The 19108-nt window shown below is 43.2% G+C and overlaps 1 protein-coding gene across 1 annotated transcript in view; it reads right to left on the bottom strand.

Moving 5' to 3' along the window:
• Positions 1-19108, bottom strand: part of LOC133456728 (EVI5-like protein) — a 65744-nt gene that overhangs the window by 32295 nt on the left and 14341 nt on the right. Inside the window, 3 exon segments of the mRNA XM_061735320.1 lie at positions 1888-2112; positions 3224-3413; positions 8363-8745. Coding sequence (XP_061591304.1) covers positions 1888-2112; positions 3224-3413; positions 8363-8598 — 651 coding nt within the window. The 5' untranslated portion in view covers positions 8599-8745.

Raw genomic sequence — 19108 nt, 5'->3', positions numbered from 1 at the left:
CAAAAGTCTGTTTGAAACAAAGCAGAGCATGTCGCGTGTTGTGACTCAATGGCGCAGCAACATAAATAATGACGTAGCTGTTTGACGCATCACAGTTTTACCCATCGGAAGCACTCAAGCAGTTACCCTGCTCTCCATCTTACTCCATCTCCTCCATCTTTCTCCGTAGCACACCAACTGCATATCACATTTCAGCACATCCTCATCTTTGGTCTGCATGTTTCTCCTGTAGTTGGATCTGCAGCGTCCTACCAACCTATTCTCCATCCTTCCTCTTTCAGAAGCATGAAGAATTAAGGAAAGGAGACGGCAGGAGTGACAACAACCTGCACGCTGCCTGCTGCTCGTGCTCGGGAAGATGAGCGACGCTGTTCAGGCTGCAGTAATTAAACTGCTAAAATACTGGGAGAGTCATTTACAGACGTAAATCACAAGTGATGAAATTAAAATCACAGTGCAAGCAGCTCCACGTGAGGAACCAGCAGTCGGTAGGTCAAAATACTCGACAAAGTTCTCGACATAGAAATCAAACAAGTTCCCTGCCGAGGTCCAATTCATTATAATTCATTTATAATCAAATTAAATCCAAAATAAGTTCAAATTAAGTCAAGTTGCTCTTTTCTACTATTTGTCCAGACTGAGCTTCTTAACTTCTGGGTATAAAAGGTCATTATTCAGCTCATGAGTTTAAAATAAGAGTTAGTTTTCATACTGTATATCCATGGCAACCTTTGATCTTTGATCAACCGTGTATCACATTTAGAAGAGATGGATGAACAGATGGATGAAGGGAAGGATGAAGAAGTGGATGAAGGGAAGGATGAAGATGTGGATGAAGGGGAGGATGAAGGATGAAGATGTGGATGAAGGGAAGGATGAATACGTGGATGAAGGGAAGGATAAAGATGTGGATGAAGGGAAGGATGAAGATGAGGATGAAGGGAAGGATGAAGATGTGGATGAAGGGAAGGATGGATGAAGGGATGGATGAAGATGTGGATGAAGGGAAGGATGGATGAAGGGATGGATGAAGATGTGGATGAAGGGAAGGATGAAGATGAGGATGAAGGGAAGGATGAAGGGATGGATGAAGATGTGGATGAAGGGAAGGATGAAGGGAAGGATGAATGAAGATGTGGATGAAGGGAAGGATGGATGAAGGGATGGATGAAGGGAAGGATGAAGATGAGGATGAAGGGAAGGATGAAGATGAGGATGAAGGGAAGGATGAAGGGATGGATGAAGATGTGGATGAAGGGAAGGATGAAGATGAGGATGAAGGGAAGGATGAAGGTGTGGATGAAGGGATGGATGGAAGGATGAATGAAGATGTGGATGAAGATGTGGATGAAGATGAGGATGAAGATGTGGATGAAGGGAAGGATGAAGGTGTGGATGAAGGGAAGGATGAAGGTGTGGATGAAGGGATGGATGAAGGTGTGGATGAAGGGATGGATGAAGGGAAGGATGAAGATGTGGATGAAGGGAAGGATGAAGATGAGGATGAAGGGAAGGATGAAGATGAAGATGAAGGGAAGGATGAAGATGAAGGGAAGGATGAAGATGTGGATGAAGGGAAGGATGAAGATGAGGATGAAGGAGAGGATGAAGATGAGGATGAAGGGAAGGATGAAGGGAAGGATGAAGATTAAGGGAAGGATGAAGATTAAGGGAAGGGTGAAGGGAAGGATGGATGAAGGGAAGGATGAAGATGTGGATGAAGGGAAGGATGAAGATGTGGATGAAGGGAAGGATGAAGGTGTGGATGAAGGGAGGGATGAAGATGTGGATGAAGGATGAAGAGGTGGATGAATGAAGGATGAAGCTGTGTCCCTGCAGCGGGCGATGCAGCGGGCGATGCCGCCCCTCTGCCCCCGCGTCCCTCACCTTCATGACGTTGAACAGAACCTCCTGGCCCAGGCTGTCCTGGCCCTTGAAGAACTCGTGTTCGGGGTATGTGCGGGCGATGTCCCGGCGGATCAGCTTCTCGCAGGGCGAGCTCATCTTCAGCAGCTCCGAGTACTGGTTCTTCACCGGCATGTCCGTGGCGTTGCCCAGCAGCTGCCACACGATGGCGCGGAAGTGGTGGGGGATTCCCTTCCGGATCAGCTCCTGAGGGACGGCCAAGCCCAGACGTTACACACCCATTCATGTTGTCACGCCCATTCATGTTGTCACGCCCATTCATGTTGTCACGCCCATTCCTGAGATGAGGATCCCCTCACTTCTCTAATGGCACTTTTCCACTAGCACCTACTCAGCCCGGCTCGGCTCGCCTCGGTTTGGTTCTTTTCCACTAGACCAGGGGTGTCAAACTCATTTTGCTTGGCGGGCCGGATTTGACCAATTTTTTTTCTCGCTGGCCGCACGCTCAAAATAACAAAAACGGTGGGAAAAATGTTTTTCTAATTCTTTTTTTTACTATTGTTATCTAATACAATATCAGTTTAGTTCATTTTAAAAGGAAATATCACTTTGTTTACACTCTAATTATGTAAAATATGTTTCTTCAGGATCTTTTCTTGAAATTTCTCGGTTTTTTTTCAAATTATGTAAGATACTTTTAACAAGTATGTTTTTTTTATATTTCGCTTTTTTATAGGAAATTGAATTAAAAGCAAAATCTTTCTTATTACATCCAAGAGTGTTTCTTTGTGATTTACAGATTTTTCCAGTACAATTAAGTGTATTTATTTTTAAAAATTGGCACGGATATTTACGCCAGGGTGCCGAAAAAGTCAGCACTCCAGATGCTGAATTGTTATGGAAAAGAAACCAGGCCGAGTTGAGATGAGTAGAGCCGAGTAGGTTCTAGTGGAAAAGTGCCATAAGGCAGAACCCCCCTCATCCTTTTTTGTATCCACATATTTTTGCATCTTCTTTTCCATTTTATCCAAACGGGTCCCTGCTGTCTCCTCTCGTATCCATCTTTGCTCCCCCCTGGGTGCTCTGTTTTTGTGGAGGGAGGAGGGCTGGTGCTAAAACCAAAGCTGTAATCATCCTAAAACAAATCCATCAACATACGACAGCTTCAAACCAGAACACTTGCTATTTGTGAAGGAAAATAACTCATCTTGCTAGTAATTCACATGCACGCAGCTAAAAAAAATAAATTAGAAAATATAGTCAAAAGTCTGCAGATCGCCTCAGACATATTCATGGCCTCATCGTTAAAATGTGTCTGCAGCAGTGTCGTTTTTCACCTCTGCTGACGAGCGCCCACCTTCAGAAGCTTGTCCTTCTTGCGTCGCCACTCCTCCCACTCGTTGACGATGCGTCCCCACAGGATCCAGGTGTCCTCCTCCAGGTGGGACAGGTTGGAGGAGGCCGAGGAGCTGGACACCAGCGAGGAGCCGCTGTTGCGCCGCGAGCCGCTCATGGACCGCATGGACTTGGAGTCGGCCTCCAGTAACCTGCAGGCAGGCAGCCGGTGAGGTTTGTGGAGACACCCGGCAGTACGTTTGTCTCAGATAAGATGTTAAAACTGTCAGCTAAGCTGATTTTTTTTTCTCCCTTGTCTGCATATAAATTAATGGTTAATACCAAGTTTGGTAAAACTTAAAGCATATTCAGTTTTCAGATTCAGACGACTTTATTAATCCCTTTGGGATTACTACACTCAGCACTGTCTTAAACAAATAACCCCAAAACCAAACACCCATATAAAGATAAAAAAAATAAAGATAAAAATAAAAACAAAAATAGATATAAAAAAAAAATTAAATAAAAAGTGCAGTGCCATAAATAGAATTATATGGATATAAAAGAAATAAGTGTTATTTAATAAATAAGTGTTATGTGTATACAGGACTGTCTCAGAAAATTAGAATATTGTGATAAAGTCCTTTTTTTTCTGTAATGCAAAAATGTCATACATTCTGGATTCATTACAAATCAACTGAAATATTGCAAGCCATTTATTATTTTAATATTGCTGATCATGGCTTACAGCTTAAAAAACTCAAATAACCTATCTCAAAAAATTAAGAATATTCTGGGAATCTTAATCTTAAACTGTAAGCCATAATCAGCAATATTAAAATAACAAAAGGCTTGCAATATTTCAGTTGATTTGTAATGAATCAAGAATGTATGACCTTTTTGTTTTTTTTAAATTGCATTACAGAAAATAAAGAACTTTATCACAATATTCTAATTTTCTAAGACAGTCCTGTATATATGTAATAACATAAAAATGCATAGATATGCATTTTAATCCTTTTTTTTTTTTTAGGTAAGCTGATATTAAGAGTCGTGGCAGATATCGACGATGATAAAGATGTCGTTACATTCCAAGTACAGCCACCATTATTTTTTTCAAACTGTGCTTCGTGATTTTTCCTGCGACTGTTTGGCCTTTAACTCCTCATGGATAACCGAGAAAACCCTCGACTGCTGAAGTCCTTATGCTAAGCTCCGACGAGATGAAACCGTTCCTTGGAGCCTCTCTGTTTATTCTGCTCCTCGTGGAGTCCGCGGGGCTGCAGGGCAGAGAGCAGATGTGACGTGATTGAAGAGACTGCTCTTTGTCTCGAGGGTGCCGGGCCGAGTCCCACTTTGACTCCACACGTCTAACTCTTTTAAATTCAGTCGATTCATCCTTTTCTACACTCATCTGCCAAAACTGGGACTAAAATACAGCAGCGTCTAATGTGATGTTTTTATTCTACTCAGGGTTGATGATGAAGCCCGATGAAAACTAGATACATTTACCTGCATTTGTGTAACAGATATGTAATTACATGTAGGATGCGGTGTCTGTCCGTGCTGCCCTCCTACATGCAGCACTTGTAATAATTATTATGCATGCACTCATCATTTCTGAGAGTTCCTAGGCTTCAGCCTCAGCTGACGACACGGCAACATGTGATGATGAAAACCAGCGTTGCTGCTCGACGCTCCGAACACACAGAGGCTTCTTTAGTCGCTGCTGGTGATTTCAGCCATGTCGGTCTGCTCGCTGCACTCCTCACTTTTCACCGGTTTGCTGGCTCCGTCTCAAGCGACGCCAGAACAGAGGAGCTTTTGTATGCTAATGCTACAGATGTATACTGAAGGCTTGTTCAGGGCAGCACAGAGATATCCGTCTCCGGGGGATCTCACCCCGAGCAAAGTGAAGGATTTACTGCACTAAAGCAACGCAGATGGGCTGGCCTGCAGTCTTCCACAGAGCTCAACACAAACGTATTCCTGAGACGGCCTCCACGTGCCAACAACATGCATCTGTAAAGCTCCAACACAGAGCGGAGATGTTTAAGGCTCGATCCGTGGTCACGACTCCCACTTGGGCCCTGTCCCAATACTCCCCCTAGCCCTCGTTTTCATCCCTATCCCTAAATTTTGCGCGTTCCCGTGAGGGTAGTGGTGTCCCAATTCCTCTTTCCACCTAGGGGGAGTGCAGAAAACGAGGGCAAGTGGTTATCAATCTAGCCCTTCACAGCGAGGGTTTTCAGATGCACACTAGTTTTATAGGGACAAAAACCTTTCCCAGAATGCTTTTCGTCGTCATTTGCGGACTGAATCCCAAAAAAACAACATGGCGGACATTTCTTATTTTTTAGTGAATAAAATCAATATTTTGAGTTAGTTTCTGCATAAAAATGCGTTTTGATTACATTTCTGGCGAGAAATATATATTTTACTTTCATAATATTCACTCAGTGAATGTACATAATCACTTTTTTGCCCGTTTTTTGCAACCTCGCCAGAATAAAGGCTGATTTATGGTCCTGCGTTACACCAACGCAGAGCCTACGGCGTAGGTTACGCGGCGACGCGGGCCGTACGCCGTACCCTACGCCGTAGGCTCTGCGTCAATTTAACGCAGACCCATAAATCAGCTCCGGAGCCGGCAGGCAGGCAGAAATCGCGAAATTTTCGGAGCAAATTTCTTAACAGGCGTTATTTGGATAAACTGAGCCCAGGTTGGGGATCTTAACGGTTACTTTTACGCCTGAAAAAATATTAAAACTTAATAAAGTGGCATATTAACAGCGCTACAGCTGAAATTAAAACAGCTTTTGGCTCTCAGCTTCCTGATTAGGGGTAGGGATGAAAACGAAGGCGAGTGGGAGTATTGGGACAGGCCCCTGGGAAGATTTCATGTGCCCTAAAATCTGTCCCTTCTTTTTTAGGGGTAGTGAAGAAAAGAAGGGCGAGTGAAAGAAAGTAGGGCTAGTGAAGAAAAGGAGGGGGTGTATTGGGATTGGGCCTTAGTTGCCCTACGCCATAACCGGGTTTTAACACCTCAGGTAAAAGTTACCCCCTCCTTAAAGTTTGCAAGGAGGATGATTCAAGAAGCAGCGAGGATGTGGTCCCCAAACCGCAGGAGGAGGACATCAGTTCAGTCACTGGAATACATCCACCATCTATACATCCCTGAGACACCACCGCCCGACCAGAGACGGACGGGGCACCATTTTCCTTAAAAAGAGCCCTCTCCTCTACTCACTGTACACACATGATTGTACAGCCACGCACAGCTCCAACGTTGTAATCAAATATGCGGACGACACGACGGTCATAGGCCTGATTGACGACGATGACGAGCCGGCCTACAGAGCAGAGGTCAGGTCACTGACACAGTGGTGTCGAGAGAACAGCCTGGCTTTAAACGTCAGCAAGACCAAGGAGCTGATCGTGGACTTTAGGAGACCAGAGAGAGAGCACGCACCTGTGATCATCAATGACTACGTTTACATGCAGTCGAAATTTGGGTTATTGCTAATATTCCGGTTACTGAGACATTTGGAATATTCCGTTTACATGCATAAGCAAACAGGGTTATCCCTGTATACATGGTAATTAATCATTCGGGATATCCCGATCAAACCAGCGACGCACGGAGAACGTGATGACGCAATTCCTGTCATTCCGCTTCTTCTTCCTGTATCCAAATTCAAAACAAATGCTGCTTCGCGCAACCTTTCCCTCACCTTCTTGTAAATCTGGCTATCCCCGTACTTTCTACCGTCTACAAATGCCAAAATGTTCATATCCTTCAGTCCATTTATGAAGTGATTAGTCTCCTCCTCACTCCAAAAGTGTGGCGTGGTCTTGTGTGTCTCCGTGTTTATAAAAACTTCCTGGACTCAAAAGACCAGGATTCCTTGTGAACAGAGCATGCGCAGAAAACAAATTCCTGTTCCGTTTGATGGGGATATTCCGTTTGGCGTTTACATGACTGGATATTCGGGTTTTAAAAGGAGTAACCCAGGGGTCATATTCAGGTTTTTTAAAACCTGAATATGAGCAAATTCGGGTTATTCAAAAGGGGTTATTGGTGTTTACATGGCCGTGTAAATTCGGGTTATTGCCAATATTCGGGTTTTAAAAGGGTTATTGACTGCATGGAAATGCAGTCAGTATCTTCTATCCGTCACAACAGCCGACTCAACTTGATGGCATCGTGGCTCGCATTGATGCCTCAGGTGTATAAAGACACTGGTTCAAATATCAACTTGGCCTTTCTTCAGGGAGTTTATTTGTTTGCCTGGTTCGTCCTCCGTCAGAAGACTAGATGAGAAATGACTGATTTGACTCTTGTTGGTTGTAGTTTGAGGGTGTCCTCCATCTCCACCCCTAATTCCAGATGGGACCACTTCCAACAGCCTTTTCCAGCCTTTAAATCAGACAGTAAAATTCTCACAACAAAAATCTGGAAGCAGTTTTTCCAGACTACGTCCACATTAGTCGGTTTTCATCTTAAAACAAAACCCTTGTCAGTCCAAATCAATCCTTCAGTCCCGTCTTAGATGAGATCTCCACATGTCAGGTGGACATCGATGCTCATTGAAGCGTAAACGGACTCAAAACTTTGCTGTAAATGGCTTCACTCCTGCACATTCGGCCAGCTGTTTGAACTGAAGAAGCTTCTCAATCAATCAATCAAATTTTATTTGTATAGCACCTTTCATCCAGGTACATGAAATACAAAGTGCTTTAAACATTTTGGCTGAAAAATAAGCATAATAAAAACAAAAATAAAAACTGGGATGGATCTTCAAGAAAACTAGGTCCAGTTGCTTTCTAGTCAAGCAGTCGCAGTGTTATTAAATGGATATTTTAGGCTGCAGCTCATACCAAGAATAAAAGTCTCTGTGTTGTTGTTTCCAATATTCGGAATATTGCCTGCTAATGGTCATGTGATGAGGACAAAAATGTGCAAGAATGTCGTTATTTTCAAATGCTTTTGGATTTGTTTCTTCACATTTTATCACAGTGGCTACATTTCCAACATGAAACGGGGTTTGCAGCGGATATTTTATTTCCAGAGGTGAAACAGAAGCTTCCCCTAAAAGGAAAACGCTAGTGTGGATAGCTAAGCAGCATTACAGCTGGTTAGTTATCCTCCTGGTAGTACCTGTTCTGCTCCTCCAGCTTGGCCAGCAGCTCCAGCTCATCAGGACTCAGGTTCTCAGAGTCGACGGGAGAAGCCGCCGGTGCCGACAGCGCAGCGTCGTGGGAGGAGGAGTCGGGGCTGAGCACCGGGCTGCCCGTCGAGGAGGGGTCTGCGTCCATGCCGGGAGGGGAGGAGGGGCACTCCAGCTGAGCCCCGAGGGAGTTCTCCCTCTCTGGGCTGCTGCTGGGGAGAGACATGGCTGCTGGGGGGGCAGTGGGACGGGTGACGCAGTCTGGGTGGGCAGGAACGTGTCCGGGTCTCAGGGCTGCTCTCCGGCCTTAGCGACCCCGGCGCTGGCCTGACTGGGAAGCTGGTGGAGCCGATGTGATCAGAAACCTTCAAACCTGCACAGGACACAGGTACAAGAAAAAAAGAATATATTTACATATAACTCATTACTAGGGTTGTCCCGATCAGGATTTTTTAGCTCCTGATTCGATCCCGATCACTTGAGTTTGAGTATCTGCCGATCCTGATTTTTCCTGATCCGATCACTTTTTTTGGCTCCCGATACATTAACAGGCTATTCTTACTGAAATGAAATTGCCATTTCATGGATATTTTTGTTTGTGTGTTTATTGTGTTTTTCTTTGTTTCTTTTACCTTTTCTTTTTTTCCTTTCTATTCTTTTTCTATTGATTGATTTGTTTTGGTGATTTTGTATTGAGGGGGAGGATTTTTTATAAGCCCTTCGGGCTTCTTTTCCTCTCCTGCACAATGTATTTGTCCTTGTATGTTAAAAAACTACTGTGTTATCATTGTGCATATAAATAAATAAATAAATAAATAAATTTCCGATACTTTTTCCAGATCAGATACATTTTGGCAATGAATATAAAAAAAAAAAAAAAAAAAAAAAAAAAAGGACTAAAACTAAATTATCCCAAGTTTCTTTTATTGTCCATTGGAGAACAACATGGACATGTATTTCAACAAAGCTTATCAGCTCTGGTGCCACAAAATGTAAAAACATGAAATTGTACACTAAAACAAAAAGTGCAGAATAGTGCAATAACAAAAATAAATAAATAGAACTTCAAAAGAGGTACCGTAGTTCAATGACATCCAGTCAAACTCACAAAATTAAAATACTTTTTGGCTTAACCTTAGTGCAACATTCTGAATGGCATGAAATAAATAGCAGCAGCTTAATGCAACATGAACAGATATAACATTTCACAATTCGTAAAGTGACGTTACATGCAACGATATATAAAACAATTTAATATATATATTAAAAACATTAATAACTAGGTATGTCCCGATATTTTTTGGCCGATACCGATGTTTTTAAAATGCCGTGGTCGGGCCCGATCGATCGGGACAACACTACTCTTAATACTCTTAACTTAATCTGTCAATGTGAATATTAATATGATGGACTATTATTTTGCACGTAACTGGAGGATTAAAAAAAAACAAAAACAGGTAAATGTTTGAACAACGGGATTTTCAGGGTGCTGATAGCGCTCTTTTTCTGTCAGGTTCTTTCTAATTCTGGCTCTCTGTGATGTCAGAGAGCAGAAAGTCCCCGTATAGTCATATATTCTACAGCCATCAGCGCCCACAAGCCAGCAGAACATGACCACATGGGAATATGACAGCATGCTGTCTATGTTGTTTGAAATATTTACAGGATTTTGGAACTAAGATGGGTGCAAACGTACTCCAGAGGCCCCCGGGGTTAAAAACAGACGACTGAAAATAAACGCAGCAGGGTACTTTAAATCTGTTACTCTCGAATACTTTATTTGAGCATTTGTTATTTTGTAACTGTTGAAAAAGCTTGAGTCTCAGTAGAAAACACAGTAATTCAGCCAATATTGTCTGGACCTGGTTGTTTTGGCTACGAACAAATATTCTCATTCTTTACATCTTGAATGTTACTGATCTGACAAACTGTTATACTGTTAATTAGAGTTGTAATAGATCACATTTATCATAGTTTGGATAAATTCGTGGTTTTGAGCAGGAGCAGATCTTTTTCTTTAGATTTTTTTAAATTTTATTTTATTAAATGTTACTGTGCCTTATTATTATTATCTGAGGGTTTTTTTGGTACTCCTCTGTACAGCATGGCGGTCCACTTTGGTTGTTTTAAGGTGCTTTATATATAAAATTGAATTGGATTGTTCTCTTTTTTCCTTTTTTAGACTGGTGTTATTTAAGAAAAAAACTGGAGGATAATATTATCTTTTCCAATTATAAGTTAAAATCACTTAAAGCAAAGAACAACATGTTAAAGGTAATTTTTTTTTAATCATCTTCAAACAAAGCCATTTTAAAATTGAAAAAAAAAAGTAGCAGACATAAAATTGACTTAAATTTGATCTTTCACTACCTTACCAACAGGCCTACTTAGTAAAATTAGAAAATGTCAAATCTTCCTCAAGTCAAACACCTCCATTAAAAACAAACCATCTGTAATTATTTTAATAGATTTGAGGTTTTTCTCCCGTCAGGGGCGCGATGATGATGAGATGATGCTCAGCATGTTTTGTCGTGTTCATGACTCCCTGTGACCGTTTTATCAACCACTCTTACATAAAACATAAATAACCTATAAGGTGATCAGGTATTGTTTATTTTCTCCTTTAGTCTGAATAATTGATCTGCAGACCCGGGTCCACGGATCATCTCCGATCTATCATAGATGATCATTTTCAGAAGGACTGAAGCATTTTTCTGTGCATTCACAAACTGAACAAGAGATGGCTTCACCCACTTTGAAATTCATCAAAACCTGCTGGAAAATCAATAAATAAACAAACTGATCTGAATGAAATAACTGCAGGATTAAGTAGCAGGAGGAGAGAAACGTTTTAACTCGTTTTCTTTTGATCATACGAGTCATGTCACAGCAGTAAAAAGCTTTTTAAGCCAGTAGAAAATTGATGAAAATAAACCATTTGAAACAAACATGAAGGGAATAAAGTCACTTTTCTTTTAAAATAAATGAGAATAAAGAAAGCTACAGTTTGTGAGAAAAGGCAGGAGTTTCTGGTTTGATCTCAGAGTTCAGTTCGCTAAAGGGATGCTGGAGAAACTGAAGACACCAGAGATGCAGACAAGGCCAATACACCCTCTACTTTCTATCACTAGCCCTAAAAATGAAACCACAAACTTTAGGGCCCTTGTAATCTTCCCTAGGGATTGGGACACCACTTGCTACGTCACTGCGTGGTTTACGTTCGGGTACGTAAGCGACTGCGTAGTTACGTTTGCACAAACGTCACACCATACCAGGAAGCCCAGAGATAAAAGCTGTTTTAATTTCCGCTGTAGCGCTGTTAATATGCCACTTTATTAAGTTTTAATATTTTTTCCAGGCGTCAAGGTAACCGTTAAGATCCCCAACCTGGGCTCAGTTTATCCAAATAACGCCTGTTAAGAAATTTGCTCTGATGTTTTCGGGGGATGAGAAGAGCATAAATCAGCCTTTATCCTGGCGAGATCTTCGCAACAACGACCAAGCGAGTGATTATGTACATTCACTGAGTGAATATTATGAAATATATATTTCTCACTAGAAATGTAATCAAAACGCATTTTTATGCAGAAACTAACTCAAAATATTGATTTTATTCACTAAAAATTAGAAATGTCCGCCATGTTTTTTTGTTTGATTCAGTCTGCAAATGACGACGTAAAGCATTCTGGGAATTTTTTCTGGCCCTCGGTCGCGAAGTCAGCATCTGAAATCCCTCGCTTTTAAGGGGTAGATTCGTACACACTAACCCTCGAAAAGTCCACTACCCCTAGATGCAAAGAGGAATTGGGACACCACTACCCTCACGGGAACGCGCAAAATTTAGGGGTAGGGCTGAAAAGTAGGGCTAAGGGGGGGGATTGGGACTGGCCCAAGGAGACGTCTTGTTGTAAAACATTAGCTGAAGGACATAAACGCCTGTCTTTAACAGGAAGGCCTAGGTGGCCCCTAAAATTTCTTTACTGGGGCGCTCCAGTGGAGAAATGTGTGACCCTCATCCACCCTCTAACAAAGTAAAGATGACAACCAGCCCTAACCATAATAATATAAGCAATACCGGAGCAGTGCACTCACAAGGACACGAGCAATACAATAAAAAAAATAACATCACACAAATAAGTGCAGTTAAAAGAAACTGTGCAGGGAGGAGCGAGCAAGCCAGTAGGCTTATGAGGAGCCCCCACCTAATAACATTTAACAATATAGTTATGAGGATACAAAATCATAAAATAAAAACACATTATAAAAATTGCATGCAGAACATGAATGAAAATAAAAAATGACTGTAGACCTATGATCACATGATCATGAAAATATGAATATTATGATGAACAAATGGCAACACAGAATATGAAGTACAAAAGAAACATTAACAGTGGGAAAAGCAAGAGCTTTCTTTACTACATTGTTGAATTAAATGCTCTCTTGAGCGACTTTTGAAAATGGATAGGGACCTACAATTGTTTGCAATATGGTACCAACTATTCCAGACTTTGACACCTCTAAACTTAAACAAAAATTGGCTTCTAGATTCCAGACATTTCGGCGGATGTAGGGCGAGGGCCTGCCGAGTTGAGTAGGAATGAAATTGAGAGTTTGTAGCGAAGTATGACCTAAAGTGCTCAGGAACATTTCCTTCTGAGGAAAATATCTTGTAAAGAAAAATGCATATTTGGTAACTGTTGATGTCATAAAAAAAAGGATCTGTAGATTTTTAAATAAGGGAGCAGCAGTAGCATCCCAGACAGATCGAGATGCAAGTCTATGCAATCATGAGTAAATGCTAAAAACTCAGTCAGCAAAGCCTTAACTAGACACAGCAGAGGAAACACCATTTCAAAACAGACTTTGTATGAAGAAACTACAAAATAAAGAATCAATTTTGGCCTTGTGATCAAGCATGGATGCGGATGGGAACAGACTGCAGGCCGTTTAATATGAAGCATATGACACCGACAAACACGGCCAGAAAAACAGCCTGAGAGAGGCGAGAACGGCGGCACAACAAGCGTCTAAACTCTTCACGGGAGGGAGACAAGGAGCACATTCATGCGCTCTACAGCCTCGGCCCGGAGAAGCTTTAACGAGTAAATGAAAACAATAGTTTAGTTAAGAAGAGTTCCTTCAAGAAAGAAAACAAACACTAATATCAGAAATTGGATAAGGAATGCGGACCAGCAATAACAGCTTAAATCAAGTTGCATCAGTCCCTGCTTCACCTCCATCCAGCCAGCGCTGCTCAGATCTGCTACCGACTGAACGTACAGCCACCGACACCTGCAGATGTCTGTGTGAGGATCTCAGTGGCAGGTAGCGGGTACGCCAGGGATGGGCGATATATCGAGATTTTAATATATATTGATATATTTTCAAACACAATATGGTACGAGACAATATCGTTTATATCGATATAGCTTATTTTGCGACAAATTGACTGTACATCAACGTTGACCCTTCGCGCTGGCAAAAAAGTACCTTTGTGTGCTGAAACCTGACAGTGTTGACGGGTTAGTTTTCCTGGCACAAAATCTGTAAAATGTACAGTAGTTGACTTGTTGTAATTATTTGGGATTTGCTCAAAGAGATGCAATATCTGTTTACATGTTTTATTTGAGATTTGCACAAATGTTTTGTTATTTGCACAACTGTCAGTGGAAAAGTCTGCCTGTTACTGTCTACATTGTATTAATTGCACAGTGTATTTTAATGTAATTGTAATTGTAATTATGCAGGAAAGGGATGTTTGTTTTATTTTATTCAAGAAGCATTTTTATTCTATATATGCAGGCAGTTTATTTTTGTTTCATTTGTTTTATACATTTTGATATTGTGCAGACCTCTGTTAATAAAGGAACCTGTGTGACATTTGGCACGTGTATTAAAACTGTTTTTTTTTAAGGGTTTGCCTCAGAAAAAAATGAAACTAACAGAGATGCTATGCTATAATGCTTTGGGGGAAACCCCAATTATGGCACAGAAAAAATATCGATATATATTGAGTATCGCCATTCAGCTAGAAAATATCGAGATATGACTTTTGGTCCATATCGCCCAGCCCTAGGGTACGCTGCAACCAAAAACACACAACTCCTAAGATTAACCCAGCTCTCCATGAACAGAAAACCCACTTTCTGCTGCTTTCTGCTTGAACCTCAGGGTAAATACCTAAATTCCTTTTCTGACAAACATTATTATGACTCAATCTGCATTCAGCAACTCTTGAACTGAGTCCCACAGGTCTCACCGTCACATCTCAATGAGCAGAAAATCACATTTTTCAGTTCCAATTCAACCTTTTCCCCCACCCATTAACGTTTACTTAAGCAGGTTTGAGTCGTTGGGGCGGCGGCCTAAAAGGAGAGGTCCAGACCTCGGAACTCAGCAACATCTCCTTTTCCTAAGGGTTCTCAGGAGAAACGGCCTAGAGAAGAAGCTGTCCTTCTACAGAGCAACGGTGGAAAGCATCCTGGCGTACTGCATCAGTGTGGTACGCTGGTGCAGCAGCAGACAGGGGAGCCCTGCGGAGGGTGATCAACACCGGTTCCTCTCTACCCTCCCTGGACAATATCGCCAGCTCACGAGTCGCTAGCAGAGCGGCAAACATCGTGACGGACTCATCACACCCAGGACATCATCTATTCAACCTGCTGCGCTCAGGCCGGCGCTGCAGGGCCGCTAACGCCAGGACCAACAGGCTCAGAGACAGCTTTTTTCCTCAGAGTCATCAGCCCTATAAAGCAGAGGACACACCAACCCGACGTCGCCCGCTGTGTCGCCTCGCGTCGCCTGTGTCGGGCTGGGTCGGGCTCAAAAAGAAGCACTTGGACACACCGCAAAGACGACACCCGACGGCCAACTAGCACGTACGTTCTGCGCATGCGTGAGAGGTAATTCCCCTCCATTCCAGCAGGCAGCGGCAGTCTGTATTCACTCAAAAACAAGGGAAAACCGGAAGCTCTGGGAAGCCGTAAACAAAACAAATAGGCTTCATATTCACACCACATTTCCACACCACTCTCGCTACCACAATGCGTAAGAATAAAGAATTGGCACTGGCGTTGTCAGCCCTCGGCCTTCAGCTTGTGGAAGAAGAAAAGAGGAGGCGGAGGCGAAAAATAAGAAGAAACCGCACTACATGGGTGAAATCATGGATACAACAGCGACAGGCTCAAGGACTGCACTGATTCGCTACCTGAACAGCCAATCACAGAGTGAGCTGTTTGACCGACGGCCGACGCCGATTGAACATGTCGAATCGGCTGAAAAGGTGCCAACTGGCGGCCGACCTGTGGCGACGTGCGGGACACACCGGGGAAACTAGCCCGACAGACGTGCACCGACGCTCACCGACGGCCCGACGGCCGACAGTCGGCTTGGTGTGTCAGGGCCTTAAGTGTAAAATAAGATAATTTTAGATTAGAACAAATCCTGGTGAAATCATAAAACAACAAGGAATACAGACACTGTAAATGTATTTCTACTCTGCCTTGCTTTTATTTCTATTTAATTTATTTTATTCTATCTTCTTTTATTGATGGCATTTTATTTATTGTGGCACAAAATGGAGAAGTGTTCCATATTTCATTTTATGTCTGACATCCAATGACAATAAAATCTTTTTATTCTATTCTATCTCCTCCATCTCATCTCCAGATGGAGGCCAAGGTGCTTCCAGGGTCTGGTCTTCCCTAAATATTGTAAACCTGAGTTTTTACAAGAAACATCTGCAGAACTGAACAGGGACAGAAAAAGAAAAATAGAGGCGGGTGGAGACGTTAATCAAGACTTCAGCCGATTAATCAGCTACTGGGGTGAGAAATCAAACTGTCCAGAGTTTATTGGAAAGACAGTAAAATACTATGTGGGTCTCTCTCTCTCTCACACACACACACAGACACACACACTCTCACACACACATGCAGGTTTAGCAGAGGACATTGTGAAGGTCTCTGACGAAGCCAAACAGGTCTGATTTGATCTGAACTTGGCAGCAGTTCTGTACGTGACCACGGGTCTCTCCGGGGAGGCTGGAGTTTCACTCGCCCTTCACCCCCACAACCCTGTTCCACCTCCACGGTTTGCATGTTTCGCGTACATTTTGCAGGTTTTCCATCCGAGCTGAACCCCCGTGACGGCGTGACGGGCCCTCGGGGGCCTCTCCAACCCGGGGCAATCACAACAATGAGTGAGAAACAAAGGGCAGAAGCTCCTCTTTGATCTCTTCAAGACAGCAGCAGAAACTGAGCCATATTTCCACTAGAGACGTCTTGTGTACCCCCACCTGCCTCGAGGGGTGTCAGTTATTCCCCCGGAGATTTAAAAAAGGAGAAGAAGAGCCCAACGACCCCCCCGGATGAAGACAGATCAGCGTTTTCAGAACAACAACAGTGAGAATCAGCTGGCTGTCGAGGACCCGACCCCTGCCGTGTACTTGCGTCTCGCCTCAAGCGCCGCCTCCTTCTGTGGTTGTTAACCACAATGCAGCTCTGACTCACACTTCCACACCGCGCAGCTACTGTAGTCGTTGTCCTTGTGACTGCTGCTGCTGGCCTCCGCGCTGCTCAAAGTGCACCATTGTTGAGGAAGCGCTGCGGTTTTTTCTGGTGCTCCTGCTCACTGAGCTCGACTCTCTCCCCTCCTCTCTGCTGCGAGAGACCGAGAGAAGGACACGGCTGACTGAAACCTTCACCGGGGATTGGTCGTCCAACGGCTGCTGAAGACGTATCGACAAGTTAAATACACTCCGCACATCCTGCCCCGAGCAGTAGTGGGTGAAGTTGATCCTAATCAATAGTAAAATCAAACCTTACTCACCCTGACTGCGCTGGAAATCACCTTCACTCGAGCAGTTTAAGGTCGTTCTGCAGCTGTTTTCAGGCCCCGTTTACACGGAGCAAAAACGGAGGCGTTTTCATGCGTTTCGGCTGTTCGTTTACACGAAAACGCAGCTCAAAGTCACCAAAAACGATAATTTCTGAAAACTCTGGCCAAAGTGGAGATTTTCAAAAACTCAGTTTTCACGTTTGCGTCTAAACAGAGGAAAACGGAGGAAAACAGAGGAAAACGGAGATTTAAGCTTCAGAACGTCACATTATGCACCAGCGTCATGAGTGCGACCTGTGTTTACAATTAGGTTGGCCACCGTCAATATTTTCTTGTATTTTACCTGTTTTATATTCTATATAAAAGACTCTCGTTCCGTCTTGGAAGTAAAGCCTGATTTATGGTCCCGCGTTAAATCGACGCAGAGCCTACGGTGTAGGGTACGCGGCGATGCGCGCCTTACGGTGCGCGTCGCTGCGTACCCTACGCCGTAGGCTCTGCGTTGGTGTAACGCGGAACCATAAATCAGCCTTAACTGGAAGTTACACGTGTCATTTGTTGATGTTTTTCCAGGATTCTGATTGGCTGGCATGACGTTAACAGCGTTTTCATGCAGGTCCGTGTAAACGAGGATATTTTTGAAAACGTAGAGGGGAAAATATCCGTTTTTGTAAATACCCGGCTACGTGTAAACATGGCCTAAGATGATGTGAAACACAACGAACTGTAACACCTCCAAGTTCTTTAGATCAGGGGGTTTTCTCCCCTTAGATGAGAGAAAAACGGAGCAGGGACCCCCGCTTGTAATTCTAATTTTTTCCCTTTTTTTATGCATCAAGTTTTAAGCCTGGTTTATTAATAACTTTTGAATGTGTTTTATTCTGCTAATATCACCTTATTAACCAATTCCTGATTGGGTTATTAGCCTACATGTGTTTATGGTTGATGAAACTTTGGCCTCGTCAGACGTGGAAGGAGCAACGTTAGGCCGAGCTGTAACGTTACAATCTCCAGCTTTAGGCTTCGTTATTGTCACTAATTTATCCATCAGGTCTAACTAGTGTTAAATATGAAATAGCCAAGTCAATTTCGCAATGAATTTTCTTTTCTTAGGGTGCTTTCACACCTGTACCGTTTCAAGCAGTTGTACCGGAACAGGGAACGTTTCCCCCTAAAGATCGGAACGTTTTGGTATATGTGAACACATCAATCGTGCTCTGAAACGGTACAAAACAAGCGATCCGAGATCGCCTGGGAGAGGTGGTCTCGGCCCGATTCCATTCGAAACCTGAAACGGTTCATTTTTTTTATTTGGGGTGAGAACATAATCCACACAGCAACCGATAAAACTCCATTCATTGTGTATGTGCGACCGCGGCGTAAGAAGAGTCGGTGCAGCCTCCACCACCTTCTCTCCTAGACGTGCCGAGATGTCGTCCCAGCACGGCACAAATTAAACATTGTATGAAATTAACAACAATTGAACAGCAGCGCAAACCCGGCTGCGGCAGGCGGCCTCTCGTCCGCTGCCGGGCTCCGCTCTGCGCCGAGCGCATAAGCCTAATTTATGGTTCCGCGTTAAATCGACGCAGTGCCTACGCCGTACTTTACGCCGTAGGCTCTACGTTGGTGTAACGCGGAACCATAAATCAGCCTAAAGCTGAAAGGGGCGTGTTGTTTATCCCGGGATACAGAAGAGGAAACTCCTTCCGCGTTCATTTGACCAATCAGAGAGCAGCTGGTTAGCGCATGGAATTTGTTATCAGCTTTGAAACGGTACAGACGTTTGCCTTGTGAACACAAACTCCACAAACGAGAAACGGAACAACTGTATCGATTCAGCCCCTGAAACGGAACAAAACAAATGGGCCACAGGTGTGAAAGCACCCTTAAAC

Source organism: Cololabis saira, chromosome 1 (assembly GCF_033807715.1).
Source record: "Cololabis saira isolate AMF1-May2022 chromosome 1, fColSai1.1, whole genome shotgun sequence".
NCBI lineage: Eukaryota > Metazoa > Chordata > Actinopteri > Beloniformes > Belonidae > Cololabis > Cololabis saira.
The sequence above is the reverse complement of the archived record's forward strand: the minus strand, read 5'-3'. Positions and strand labels throughout refer to the sequence as shown.